Below are 14,032 nucleotides of genomic sequence, written 5' to 3'. Positions count from 1 at the left end.
ATTACTGAGTGTTGGCTACATTCCTCGTGTTGTACCCTACATCCTTGTAGCCTATTTACATCCTCCACTCCTCTACCCCTATATTACCCCTTGTCAATCCCCACTGGTAACTACTACTTTGTTCTCTATGGAAAAATAGCTGCTTTTTAGGGAAGGGGAAGAAACTGAATCTTACAGATCCTGACTTAGTTCTATGCTGGGACCAAGCAGCTTCTGATCTTCACAACATTTCTTTGCAAGAAATCTCTCTATCCCACTCCAGAGTTGGGGAGACTTGGCTTCTGTGAGGTTAAAAGACTTGCCTAACGACACTCACTTGGTATCATGAAGTCTGTGGGATCTCATGAGATGCATAGGACCTCCATATGGGTTCCGCAGGATCTCTGGAGAATCAAGGCCCTCCCACCTTGTTCTGAAGGCCTTTCCTCTAAGGTCTGGCCTCAGACTTCCCTCTTCTGGGATCCCCCTCTTTGGACTCCTCCACCAGACCTACCTGCGTCCAATCTGAGGCCAAGCTGTGCATGAAGATATGAGTCATCTCCCCTCCCCATCCCAACAAACACTCCACGTCCAGGCTTTGGCACTTGGTGACTTGCTGTCTCATCAGCCCCACCCCCACCCTCCAGCCAGCTCAGTGATATCAGCTACTAGAACTCTTTCCTCTCAACTCCCCATTCTGAGCACCTCCTCCTAAGCCCTCTTGATTATTAAGCTTCAGATTATTCCTTGCAGTTTTATGTCACTGAACAATTAAATGAAAGTTCCTAGGGATCAGGGCAAAGCATAAATATTTATCTAAGTTTCCCCAGGAGATGCTAAGGTGCAGCCAGGATTGGGAACCATGTCCAAAAACACCTTGCCTGTCAGTTCATAGCTACTTTGGGAGAATAAGATATATAGCAACAGGGAAGGAACATTCAGTTCCCATTTTTCTGTTTGCTTCTGTCAGCTCTGAATCCTGCCCACCCTTCAGCTCTGATAATATGTCTTTGTTCATTGGAAAGAATGCTGTAGTCACACCTTTAGTGCAGGGAATCAGTCTATAGAGTCGGTTGACTCACCTGTTATCAGCTGATAAGCCTATGCCTCTTGCTCAGAATATCAAATAAGACACGGAGTAGCTAAAAGAGAAATGTACCTCCTTTGGGAGCCATTTCTCTGGTTATGTATGAAAGGAGAAGGATTAGAATCCTAGATGGTAGAGTCTTCCAGATGGAAAGGAAGTTCCAGTCACCACCATGCACCTCCATGGTCATTACTAAACATAGGGAATCTAGCAGTGAGTAGTAAAGAACATTGTCCCTCACTCTGGCAACTGCCCCCATCACAGCCCCCACCCTCAGAAGAACCCCTCCCCAAGGGGTCTCCAAAGCAAGGAGAGCTTAATTCATCCATCCAGGTTCAGAGTTTTGGCTTTGATGGTGGTTCCACAAAATATAAGTGGTAGGAGTAAGCTAATCCTATCCATAGAAGGAGATTCTAAATATAAAAAGGAGCTCAAAGTCACGGTGGACCTGATTCAAAGCAGGTACCAGTGTTGATCAGAAATCCAGAAATCAAGAGCAGGCAGAAAAGAAATAAGGTCTTATTTCTGACCTTAACTTGACCCAGCAGAGGCAAGAGGGCATCTGAGAGCCCAAGACAAAGGCTGGCCCAAACAGGCTGACTGGGGCTCCAGTACCCAAGGGCTCCTGTGGCACACCCAGCAGCAGCTTCTGTCCACATCAGGCAAGACCAGAGCTTTTATTAATACCTCCCACCAGCCAGCATCACCATCCCTCCAGTCCAACAAGGCCGGGGTAGACCACGTATCTCAGCCACGGCAGCAGTCACAGCACATATGTGACACATTTTCGAGACTAAATACTAGAACCACTCAATTGAAAGAGATTCAGTGACCCCATCCCTGCTCAGGATAAATATAAAAAAGGGACATTCCTTATTCTACTTTGTTAATATTGTCTGGTTCGTTGGTTGGTTGGTTGGTTGGTTAGTTGGTTGATTGAGTTTTGGTTGTTTTAACCAGATGCCTTGCCAGGTGCTTCCCAAAATGGAAAAAAGATTTTGTTCTCTGAATGGCTTAAGGTTTAAGATATCAGAACAAAAGCAGTTATTACAACTTCAAATAGGCTTTTGAGTATATTTGAAGTTCATAAAAGGCCCATGGGGACAAGATAGAAGGAAAGTTAAAGTCTCTTCCTCCTCTCATATGTCTGGTTTTCTGGTAGCAACATTCAAAAACAGAAGAGCCCTAAGGATATTTCCTAAAGTCTGGGGATTCCCCACAAATGTCCTCTCCTGAACTAACCTTCTTGAACCACAGTTTTGAAGCTTGATTGTGTGTGTGTGTGTGTGTGTGTCTGTGTGAAAGAGAACTAGAACCACACAATGAGTGACATCAGAAAGCGGTTCCATTATGATTTCTTAGCCAAGGTACTTCCAAGGTGAAAAGACATTTAAGGTTCAGTATTTCCAATGGAAATATAATCTTCCCAGGTTGTAAACTGCTTGAAGACAGTGATTATTTCTCATGAAATTTTATTCCTCATACAGCACCTGGGAAAGAGCTTGACAGAGAATTTGAGCTTAAAAAATTCTTGATAAATAAATGAATGAATTCATGGATGAGTGCATGAATCTGTTAATATATGACTATGAGAGTATATTGGAGAAAGAAATGGCAACCCACTCCAGTATTCTTGCCTGGAGAATCCCATGGACAAAGGAGCCTGGTGGGCTACAGTCCATGGGGTCGCAAAGAGTCAGATACGATTGAGTGACTAACACACAACACACATGAGAGTATATCAACATGCTGAGTGAATACACAAAGGTGTAAATGAATACATGAGTAGATGCCACATGCTTGCATTTGCCAGTGAGGGAATGTATGGGGTGTTTGTTCCCAGTATGTGTGAGGCCAACAAAGCCATTGGGCAAGACATTGGAAAACAGAGGTAACATGCTAGAGCCCTCTTGAGGAGTAGATCCAAAGGCCATTCTTAAACCCTCATGAGTTCTTTTCAGCTTCCTGAGGTCACCATGACACTAGCATCAGAAAGGCGCAAGCCCAAGATGCCAATGTTCATCAGTTCTCCCAGGAGTGAATGGTCAGATCCTAGAAGATTGATCCACACTGTAAACCAACACATTTACCCTGGGAATATAGTTGTTAACAGGGCCAAGATTGATGATGGATGCCTATAGAAATCTCTTCCCAGCAAGGAAGCAAAGTTAAAATCATAAATTTTCTTAGGGAGAAGAATCAAGGGAATGGAGGTCAATGGCATAGAACTAGAGTATCTGGTTTCCATTGTCTCCCTACCTAGTGAAAAAGTTCCCAGGGCTCCATTCCTCAGACACAGCAGAAGGCTCTTTAATGAATTCTGCATGATCTACCTCTTCTCTTTTCAGTATCTTTCATTGATTGCCAATTCTCCCATCATGACAAATTGCTTTATGATACACATCTTAGAGTGAATAAGCAGGCAGTTCCATGGATATTGGCCATATTTGAGATGGAAATCTTTGCAAAGAGATTGGAAAAGAATTTCTCCCAGGGCTTCCTTGTCTTGAGAGTCACATTTATAAATACTCTCCTGGGGCAGGTAATTCCCTGAGATGACTTTTGGAGAATATTCCTTTATACACTCTTAGCATCCATTTCAGAGGATGACATTTTATGGCCGAGTCTCCAAGTTTGAAGGATACATTCTATTAGGAGTTTACAGAACCCCGTACCTTGCTGGCAGCCAGAACTCTGCCTGTTTTTCCAGGATAAAGTACCTCAGAGCAACGTACTGTGATGGGAAAATAACTATTTTAAGACAGCTCCAGGTTTGCCCCCCCAGCCCTGCTTTTCCTTTGATATGTGTGTCTGGGCAGGTTATTTAACCTCTGAGTTTCGATTTCTTTAAATAGTATTACCTACATTGTAGAGTTTTTAAAATATGGATTCAGTTTTTTAATGTCTGAAAAGTCTCTAATAGCTTTCAACTAAAAGTAGCAATTGGCTGTGACAACTTGGATAGGACAGAGCTCTCTGCTTTGCTTCATGTGGTTTTCAGTTCTGTTCCACCAGAATTACCCACCCTAGTGGCCTCTCCCTCTAGAAGACACAAGAACTCATTTGTCTTCCTTTTGTAAAGTTCATTATGCTTGTAGTGGACATGTTTGATGACCATCTTTCCCCGCTTTGGCATAAGCTCCATGAGGGCAGAGACCTGTTAATTATTATCATCCCTATGTCTAGTCATGGGAGGGGGTGGTTCACTCAGTAAAAACCCGTTACTAAAACTCACTGCACTTTAAGGAGGCACTAGAAACCACTTTAGAAGCATCTGGAGGGGAGGTCACTGCAAGAGAGTTCCCAGAGGACAAAGAACTTCCATTGATTCCTGGAAAGGGAACTGCTGATAAACTGTGGTTGTGCTGAAAGACCTGAGATTGATATAATCATCTTTTTATATAGGCCCCAAATACAGCTCACCATGACTTTAATAGTCCCTTTGGGAAGAGGCAATGATACAGTGCCCTTGGTATATCATCTAGTCACTTTGCTTCATTATAGGCTATAAATTAAATTGAGTTTTCTTTTTTTTTTTTTTTTTAATTGAGTTTTCTGAAAGTGGACACAACTCTATGAAGCACTGAGCCCCTGTGAAAAGACTAGAGAAGAAAGATGTTTGAACTGGAAGATAAAGCAACCCAGTTTTACTATAAGCTCTATCAATTATTTTTTTCTATCAATCTTTAATGTCACCTTAGTCAAGCCATCTTCCCTTCTTGGAACACAGATTATCAGGTTTTAAAATGAGGAGATGAAATATTAGTAATTAATATTCATAATAGCTAAATTCCCTTGGCCCTTCCAGCTCCAATAGTCCATAGTTTTCTCATTCTATAGACATCTGCATGCATGTTTTTCATCAATCAGGGGAGTTTAAGCGATGGTTTTGCACTTTCCATAATTTCGTATCTCCTAACAATGACAAGGTTCACAGTTTCTGGACTTTCTGCCTCTCAGAAGTTTGGTATTGGTTGGTTGTAGTTTCTCTGTTGTATTAAACCTAATCAATCTGGCTGAGGTGGTCTTATCTGTCTGCTTGTGTCCTGTCCCTTGTCCCACAGCCATGCTGCAGGCAGTGCGAGCCCTGATGATCGTGGGCATCGTCCTGAGTGTCATTGGCCTCCTGGTGGCCATCTTTGCCCTAAAGTGCATCCGTATGGGCAACATGGATGACTCCGCCAAAGCCAAAATGACACTCACCTCCGGGATCATGTTCATCATCGCAGGTAAACAAGCAGCCTGGGGATCCCTCTCTCAGATGCACATCCGGGAATGTCAAAACAAAATCATTCTGGCAGAGAAAACACAGCTTCTCCCTACTGGGCATAGTCTGAACATGGGTAAAAGCTTTACACACTGGGCTTCAAGATCTGAGATTAAGCCTCAATTACACTCTACAGAATTACCACAGTGCTAAGGTCCCTCTTAGCTGCCAGCCTCACCTCATTATAGGAGATTCTCAACTCTAAGGTAGTCAAGTGACTCTATCCCTAAAGGCATTATTTTGCTGAGACTTTACAAAATGATTTTAAGGGAAGAGCCCTTGACATTATCAAAGGACCAGGGCCCAAATATTAATATTTGTACTATTGACCCCTTGTCCTGAGATGGAAAATCTCTTTCTGCACACACACCCATCCCTCCACAAGTAGAGATAAGAGACAGCCCAACTCATAGTGAGAATTCAGTAATCAGTGCTTGAATTGACCATTCTGTTATAGGAATGGAGTATTCTGCAACCTGCTCATCTAAAGTCATGTACGCATACACTGTCTCACAAACAATGTGATCCCTTTAAAGCTGACTCCAGAGTCTTCTTGTTCTTTGCTTGCAGGTCTCTGTGCAATCGCTGGAGTGTCTGTGTTTGCCAACATGCTGGTTACTAACTTCTGGATGTCCACAGCCAGCATGTTCACCAGCATGGGGGGGATGGTGCAGACCGTTCAGACCAGGTAACCTCCTAATCTAGACTCAGTATTTCTCAGTGAACATTGTAAAAATCCGATTAAGCACATATGCCTAATGTGACTGTCAGCGCCTGAAATAGCAAAAATTTATCAGAGGCAACCATGCCATATCATAAATCAACAATGATCTGTAAATTCATAAACTTCATTTCAGTGAAATATCCTTGGTGATATGACTTGAGGCTGATCTGACATTTCCATTGAAATACAGCGACAGTTCACAGTATTTATCTAACACTCTTACACAGGCCCCATTGTGGTGGCAATGAAACAGGCACTGTTAACCCAAGCATGTAAATGAGCATCACCCCACATCTCCAGTCAGTGACAGGAACCCAGCTAGGGACAGGGCAAAGCTAGAATAGAAATAGTGAGGTGCAATATAGGTGAAAAAGTGATGTTTCTTCCTTGTATGGCTGCTCTTTCTCTCATTCATTAACTCATTCATTCTACAAATGTATCGAACACCTGCTGTGGGCCAGGAATCATTCTGAGTTCTTGGAATAACAACAAAGTCCTTGTTCTCATGGGGGTCACAGCCTAGCAGAGGGAGATGAAGCCTCACTGTAATTTGGTGTTGCAAGCAGAGTAGAACTTTTCAAAGATGCAAGAGGAATTCCAACACCTGTATTCATTTAGCCACTTCAAAGGAATGTATTTTATAGCAAGAAGCAGCAGCAAATTCCTGAAGGAGAAAGATCTTTTTCTAGGAGAGCCATGTAAATATTATACCTAAGTGACCCATCATCTCTAGAGTGGATACGCTTGGTATTTCTCCAGCAACATCCATCATGGAAGACAGATGAGTGTGAGCATGTGATAAATCCATTACTCTCTGGCTCCCTGGAACTCCATTCACCATATGTGTTCCTTCATTGTTTTAAGAATGGGAAAGATATGATCCCCATAAGGTGCCCTCATCCTCCTTTACAGTCCTCCCATGGTCTCTTGACTACAAGGACAACTTAGAACCATGCTGATCAACTCATCCTGGTTTCTCTGGGTGGTTGTTGTTGTTGTTCAGTCACTAAGTCATATCTGACTCTCTGTGACCCCATGGACTGCAGCTTGCCAGGCTTCCCTGTCCTTCACCATCTCCCAGAGCTTGCTCAAACTCAAGTCCATTGAGTCGGTGATGCCATCCAACCACCTCATCCTCTGTCACCCACTTCTCCTCCTGCCTTCAATCTTTCCCAGCATCAGGGTCTTTTCCAACCAATCAGCTCTTTGCATCAGGTGGCCAAAGTATTGGAACCTCAGCTTCAGCATCAGTCCTTCCAATGAACATTCAGGGTTGATTTCCTTTAGGATTGACTGGTTTGATCTCCTTGCTTCCCAAAGGACCCTCAAGAGTCTTCTCCAGCACCACAATTCAAAAGCATCAATTCTTAGGCACTCAGCCTTCTTTATGGTCCAACTCTCACATCCGTACATGACTACTGGAAAAACCATAGCCTTGACTATATGGATCTTTGTCAGTGGGGTCCATATAGTCAAGGCTATATGCAAGAGGTTATAAAAAGCAAGAGGTCTCTGCCTTTTATATGGACCTTTGTCAGCGAGGTCCATATAGTCAAGGCTATATGCAAGAGGTTATAAAAAGCAAGAGGTCTCTGCCTTTTATATGGACCTTTGTCAGCGAGGTCCATATAGTCAAGGCTATATGCAAGAGGTTATAAAAAGCAAGAGGTCTCTGCCTTTTATATGGACCTTTGTCAGCGAGGTCCATATAGTCAAGGCTATATGCAAGAGTCTATAAAAAGCAAGAAGTCTCTGCTTTTTATACAGTGTCTAGGTTTGTCATAGCTTTTCTTCCAAGGAGAAAGCATCTTTTAATTTCATGGCTGCAGTCACTATCCACAATGATTTTGGAGCCCAAGAAAGTAAAGTCTGTCACTGCTTTCCTGGGACTTACCCAGTTTTAGCCCTGATAGGCCCAGATCCTAGGAAACTTCTCTGTCATGGGCAAATCAGGATGGTTGGTCACTCTACTTAGAAAAGCCCACCTTGTCTACAGTGTCTGGATGCCTAGTGTCAGTGCCTCTGCCTGGAAAAGTCACCCACTACCAGGGATCCAGGGCTAATGCCCACCATTGCTCTCTTACATTATCTCCTTAGAACTTGCCCACGTCTCTTGGACAGGTAACTTCAGAGATTTTGTTCTCAGATAATCCTGTTTGGATATAATTGACAAGGGGGAAGGTCACCAGTTTTACTGTCAGACCTCTACAGGTTAGAATTCAGTGTGGGCTGGAACCGAAGCACCATGAGAGTGAGGTCTGTATCTGTCTTGTTCACCCCTCTGTTCCAGTGCCAGGCAGTAGGAGGCACATAGTAGGAGATCAATAAATACTTGTTGACCAAGTAAGTAAAGAAATGAATGAAGAAATGAATGGTCTCTTCACATTAGGTCTTTCAAAAAACAGCATCCATGCTCCTACTGGCATGGATGGTTACCAGGGTTACTTGAGTTAGAGATGATAAAAGCTTCTTGGTCCACAGTAAGAACTCAAGAGACCAAAATTCCTTCTGAAATAATAACTTGAGACTGATCCCATATCGCTCAGACTTCTCTTACCAAACCTTCAAGACACTTTCCTTTGCCAATAGGGAAGAAGTAGAATTTTCCTGAGGTGTTTCTCTGAAATTAGAGACTCACAATGAATTCTACACCTGAGTGATGTTAGGGGCATAAGAATCTCACAACTGTTTTGCTGAATAGCTTCAGTTCCAATTCTAATCTCAGAGCACCTGATTCAGTTGACTGTGACCCAAAGGACTGCGTGTTCAGGGGCGGGCTGGAGTAGGTGTGGAATCCGAAAGTGGGGACCGAGAGGATGAGCATGGCCAGGTTCATAGGGTAGAGCCTGGGCGGTTGAGTCAGCCACATTCATAGCCACTCTCTCCCCACCCAGGTACACCTTTGGTGCGGCTCTGTTCGTGGGGTGGGTCGCTGGAGGCCTCACGCTGATTGGGGGCGTGCTGATGTGCATCGCTTGCCGGGGTCTGGCCCCCGAGGAAACCAAGTGAGTCTCCCCATCCCAATGTAATCAGACATTTGATCCAAGTCCATTTTAACATATCATTTGCAGCCAGAACGATCAGCGTATGTATAGAGAAGAACGCTATTGACAAAAAGATCATGAACCTTATCTTTTATGGGGAAGCCTAAAGAACAGAACAGGAATGTGTCAACCTGAGAAGATTTAGAAGTGATGCTATTGAAGGAAAAACGAAACAGCCCTCTAGGCTGTCCCCCAACTCCAGTACTTCATAACTTGATGATTCTCAGCTGGGAGCAATTGTACCCACCTCCCCACCACTCCCCACCCCCTACCCCTGCCCTGGTCCCCAGGAGATATTTGGCAACATCTAAAGACTCTCGATTGTTACAGCTCTGGAGTGGAGGGTTGAGTGATACTTAAATCTGGTGGGTGGAGGCCCGGGATACTGCTAAACATCCTGGAAAGCACAGGACAGGCCCCTACAACAAAGATTTTCAGTTTCAGAACGTTAACACTGCTGCTGAGAACACCTATTGTACTTTTCTCACTGCGACTGGGATTGGGAGACCTGGCTCCATCTGGTTCTCCTGCTTACCAGTCCTGTGACCTCTAGCCAGTCATCTGCCTTCTCTGAGCCTCTGTTACCTCATTCACATACTGAGCAGATTAGCAGAGATGGGTTGCTCATACGTACTGATCAGCTTACAAATTCTATGATTCTTTGGCATAACCATGTTCCCCTGAACATTGTCTCTGGTTCAGCTTCATCTGAATTGATGAACAGATGGAACTCACTGGTCACTAACCCCCAACTCTGCTCCACTGCAGAGGCTGAAAAGCCAGTGTCCCAAAGCCCAAAACAGCGGCTGTCTCAGTTTACCTAGGACTAAGGTTTTCCTGGGACACTGGACTTTCAGTGCTAAAAGTCAGACATCCTAGAGAAAATGGGTAATTTGTCCTGCTACCAAATACATCTCTAGTTGGTCATAGAGTGTTTCTTTTTTTTTTTTTCATTTTTTTTTATTTTATTTTATTTTTAAACTTTACATAACTGTATTAGTTTTGCCAAATATCAAAATGAATCCGCCACAGGTGTACATGTGTTCCCCATCCTGAACCCTCCTCCCTCCTCCCTCCCCATTCCATCCCTCTGGGTCGTCCCAGTGCACCAGCCCCAAGCATCCAGTATCGTGCATTGAACCTGGACTGGCAACTCGTTTCATACATGATATTTTACATGTTTCAATGCCATTCTCCCAAATCTTCCCACCCTCTCCCTCTCCCACAGAGTCCATAAGACTGTTCTATACATCAGTGTCTCTTTTGCTGTCTCGTACACAGGGTTATTGTTACCGTCTTTCTAAATTCCATATATATGCGTTAGTATACTGTATTGGTGTTTTTCTTTCTGGCTTACTTCACTCTGTATAATAGGCTCCAGTTTCATCCACCTCATTAGAACTGATTCAAATGTATTCTTTTTAATGGCTGAATAATACTCCATTGTGTATATGTACCACAGCTTTCTTATCCATTCATCTGCTGATGGACATCTAGGTTGCTTCCATGTCCTGGCTATTATAAACAGTGTTTCTTTTTCTTTCAGCTACAAAGCCGTCTCTTACCATGCCTCAGGCCACAACGTCGCCTACAGGCCTGGAGGCTTCAAAGCCAGCACTGGCTTTGAGTCCAGCACCAGAAACAAGAAAATATATGATGGGGGTGCCCGCACAGAGGATGAGGGACAGTCTCATCCTTCCAAGTACGACTACGTGTAGCCCTCCCCCCAAGCCACCCAGGCAGGGGCAGAAGAAACCCCTCGAGATCTCACCCCAAAACAAGGAATTCTACCTTGATTTCCCATAGCTTTTGACTCACAGTTGGAAGTTAGAAAGCCTTGGTTTCCCCTGTGGTGAGGCCAGATGGTCTTGGCTACATGCCTCTGTCTCTAAATGTTCCATTGCAAAACAGCTGAGCTATCATATGGCATTAGAGGCTAGAGCCCACATCTTCCAGTCCTCTTCTCTCTTTTTTTGATATAACCTTTTTAATCTGATGATAGAATATGGATTGACAAATCACTTAGGCAAAATGTCCATCCTCCTTCTACCTGACAGCCCATTGAAGATCTATTTCCCAACTCATCCCCCAGAACAATTCTGAAAGGAAAAAATGAGTCAATCAAAAGACATCATTTTCTGCTATTTCATTTTTGCCCCCCCTCCCACCCCCAGCCCTCACTTGGCTACTAATAAACACTGATTGAAGAAGAGATAGGGAAATGGGAAAATATTTATCATATCTGCAGTTCATTATCTGAGTTTTCTTACACTGTGCTCTTTAACATTACTTGGGCCAAAGTGATTTCACCTGGAGGAAACCAACATTTCCACCTCTGCTAACATCTGCTGGACTCCCCACTGCATGTCCTCTTTCTGTCACAGGCCAGAAAGAGTCTCTGGAGGAACAAGAAAAGGATTTTTTCTTTTTCCTTTTTATTTTTTTTGTAATCTAAATATATTTGGTATTCTAAATATAGTTAGAATAAATAATGTATTAGTGAAATGATACACTGTCTCTGTGAATTAGCCTCACCCCTGCACATGAATAGAAGAAAACGAAAAAATAATTGCTTTGATGTTGTCTGTATTGTACTTGTAGAATCACATTGAAGTCTGAATTTCATGAAATGCTCACTGATCCTATTTCTTTCCCTTTGAGGTCTCCTGGACTCTGGTTATGGATGATAGAATCAGTGTAATCCATGTAAAAACCAAATAATGGGACACAGCAGGTCCTAGGAAGTGAGTTGAAACTAGTTCTATTTTGAAATGTGATGAGGCTGAATGTAATGCTTCCCAGGGACATGTGGCCACACTCACAAGCCTACAGGCCGCTGAGAGTTGAGGGTAGCACTTACTTGCTGTTCCCCTCACTGAATTCACCTCCATTGGTTGGACCATTAGATGTTCAAGAACTCTGCAGCGACCCACCTTCCCTGCATTTCTGTCACTGGTGCCAAAAGCCTAACCTCCTTCCTCCAGGCCACCAGCATCCTGTCCCAGCACCAGAGCCAGAACAGGGCCCCCCAGGGAACTGTGGTAAGGGTACTCTCTCAAAACTACCTAGTCAGGCAGCGGCACTGCCACTGAGGGAATCTGACCAGCAGGTTATTATTTGAGGGGGTGGGGGAGGAAGCCCTCATGCCAATAGTGCATGTGAAAGTGGCTTCCAAGGAAACAAGGAATATTCATAGCAGTCTTCAGGATCGAAAGACTATGTTCAGGGGAACTCCAGATCATGGCCCATTAAACAGAGAGGAATCATGTTCACCAAGAACCCAAATAGTCAACCCAGAGACCCTACTCACTGAGATATGCACGCATGCATGCTCAGTTGCTTCAGTCATGTCTAACTCTTTGCAATCCCATGGACTGTAGCCTCCCCAGACTCCTCTGTCCATGGGATTCTCCAGGTAAGAATACTTGAGTGGGTTGCCATTCCCTCTTCCAGGGAACATTCCCAACCCAGGGATCAAACCCGAGTCTCCTGCATTGCAGGCAGATTCTTTACCACTGAGCCACTGGAGAAGCCCTCTCACTGAGACAGCAGTGTTTAAAGACCAAATCAGTACTCATGAAACTCTGAGATGGGATAAAGAATGGACAAATAAAATCAGGATGGACCTAGAGGTGACCATACTAAGTGAAGTAAGTCAGAGAAAGACAAATATCATGATATCACTTGTATGTGAAATCTTAAAAAATGATACAAATGAACTTATTTACAAAACAAAAACAGACTCATAGGCTTAGAGAAAGAATTCATGGTTACCAGAGGGGCAGGGTTCAGGGAGGGATAGATTGGGAGTTTTGGATTGACTTGTACACACTGCTATATTTAAAATAGATAACCAAAAAGACCTACTGTAAGAAAAAAAAATTTTTTTAATAAAATCAGCAAATGCATGCACACCAAAAAAGTAGGGGTTGGGAGAGAGAAAGCTGAGCAATGTAAGACATGGAGATTGTTCAGTCTTCAGGGTTGAAGGCCGTGGGCACAGTCAATTCCCCCTCCCACCAGGGCAAAGTCTTGGTCAGTTTTGAGGCCCTGAGGTGTGGCTCTTTAATTAGCGTGCTCTCTATCAACACTGAATTATTTGAAAGCCTCCATGTAGTTACAGCATGGTTTGTAATTTTTTTTGTTGCTCTGTTTTTTTGTATATGCATTGAGTATTGACCTGCATGTTTTGTTACTTAAATATTAAAGATACTGTTATCTCACTTTTGAACAGCTTCTGCTCTTTTTTCCTAAGCTTCAGAGAGTGGAGTTAGGAGCCTCAGCACCTCAAAGCTGAGCGCATCTCCCTGGGGTGTTCTGTTTGCAGAATCCATGTCTTCTCAGCAGTAGCCAGGCTGCCTGGAGGTCGGCCAGGTCTGCCCCAGTCCAGTTAGTAGTTTCTGCAGGTTGGGAAGCCTGAATGAAAAGGGATTCCCAGAGCTGCCAGGCATGCAGCGTGGGGTCCAAAAACCAAGATTAGCTTGTCTGACCCTGAGTGCACCAGCCTGGATGTCTAATGTCATCGATCAGCCCTGGAGCAGGTAAAACAAGATATCCAGTGCCTGTGCCCTTGATAACATCAAGGGCTGGCTTGACCAGCTCAGTTAACCGTACTCACTGAGGCTGCAGTAGTCTTTGAGAACAACATGAACTACAGAATCAGAACATCCCAACCCCTAATCCAGGTCGCATCACTTCCCAGCTGTGTTAGCTTGAGCAAAGCACTTAATCTTTCAGAATCTCAGTTTCCTTATCTATAGAATAGAAATAATAAGGCTAATGGAATAATGTAAGTAAAGGATCTATTTAAGTGAAAACATCTGACTTGAACAACTTTAAGACAAACAAGGCCTTGGCTTGTGTAGCTAGGATATGAGGCCAGGGTAGGTTTCAGGCACAGCTGAATCAAGGGATAGGATCAAGACTCTACC

General features: G+C 43.7%; 1 protein-coding gene across 2 annotated transcripts in view; it reads left to right on the top strand.

The window, feature by feature from the left end:
- The window catches only part of CLDN18 (claudin 18), a 29,760-nt gene extending 16,436 nt beyond the window's left edge, over positions 1–13,324 (top strand). For both annotated transcript variants that reach the window (XM_006049412.4, XM_006049413.4), the window contains exons 2-5: positions 5,131–5,295; positions 5,904–6,021; positions 8,952–9,062; positions 10,648–13,324. In XM_006049412.4, coding sequence (XP_006049474.1) covers positions 5,131–5,295; positions 5,904–6,021; positions 8,952–9,062; positions 10,648–10,819 — 566 coding nt within the window. In that variant the 3' untranslated portion in view covers positions 10,820–13,324. The remainder of the gene's footprint in view (positions 1–5,130; positions 5,296–5,903; positions 6,022–8,951; positions 9,063–10,647) is intronic.
- Positions 13,325–14,032: the final 708 nt, after the last annotated feature.

Source organism: Bubalus bubalis, chromosome 1, assembly GCF_019923935.1.
Source record: "Bubalus bubalis isolate 160015118507 breed Murrah chromosome 1, NDDB_SH_1, whole genome shotgun sequence".
Taxonomy (NCBI): domain Eukaryota; kingdom Metazoa; phylum Chordata; class Mammalia; order Artiodactyla; family Bovidae; genus Bubalus; species Bubalus bubalis.
This window is presented reverse-complemented; position numbering and strand designations above follow the sequence as displayed.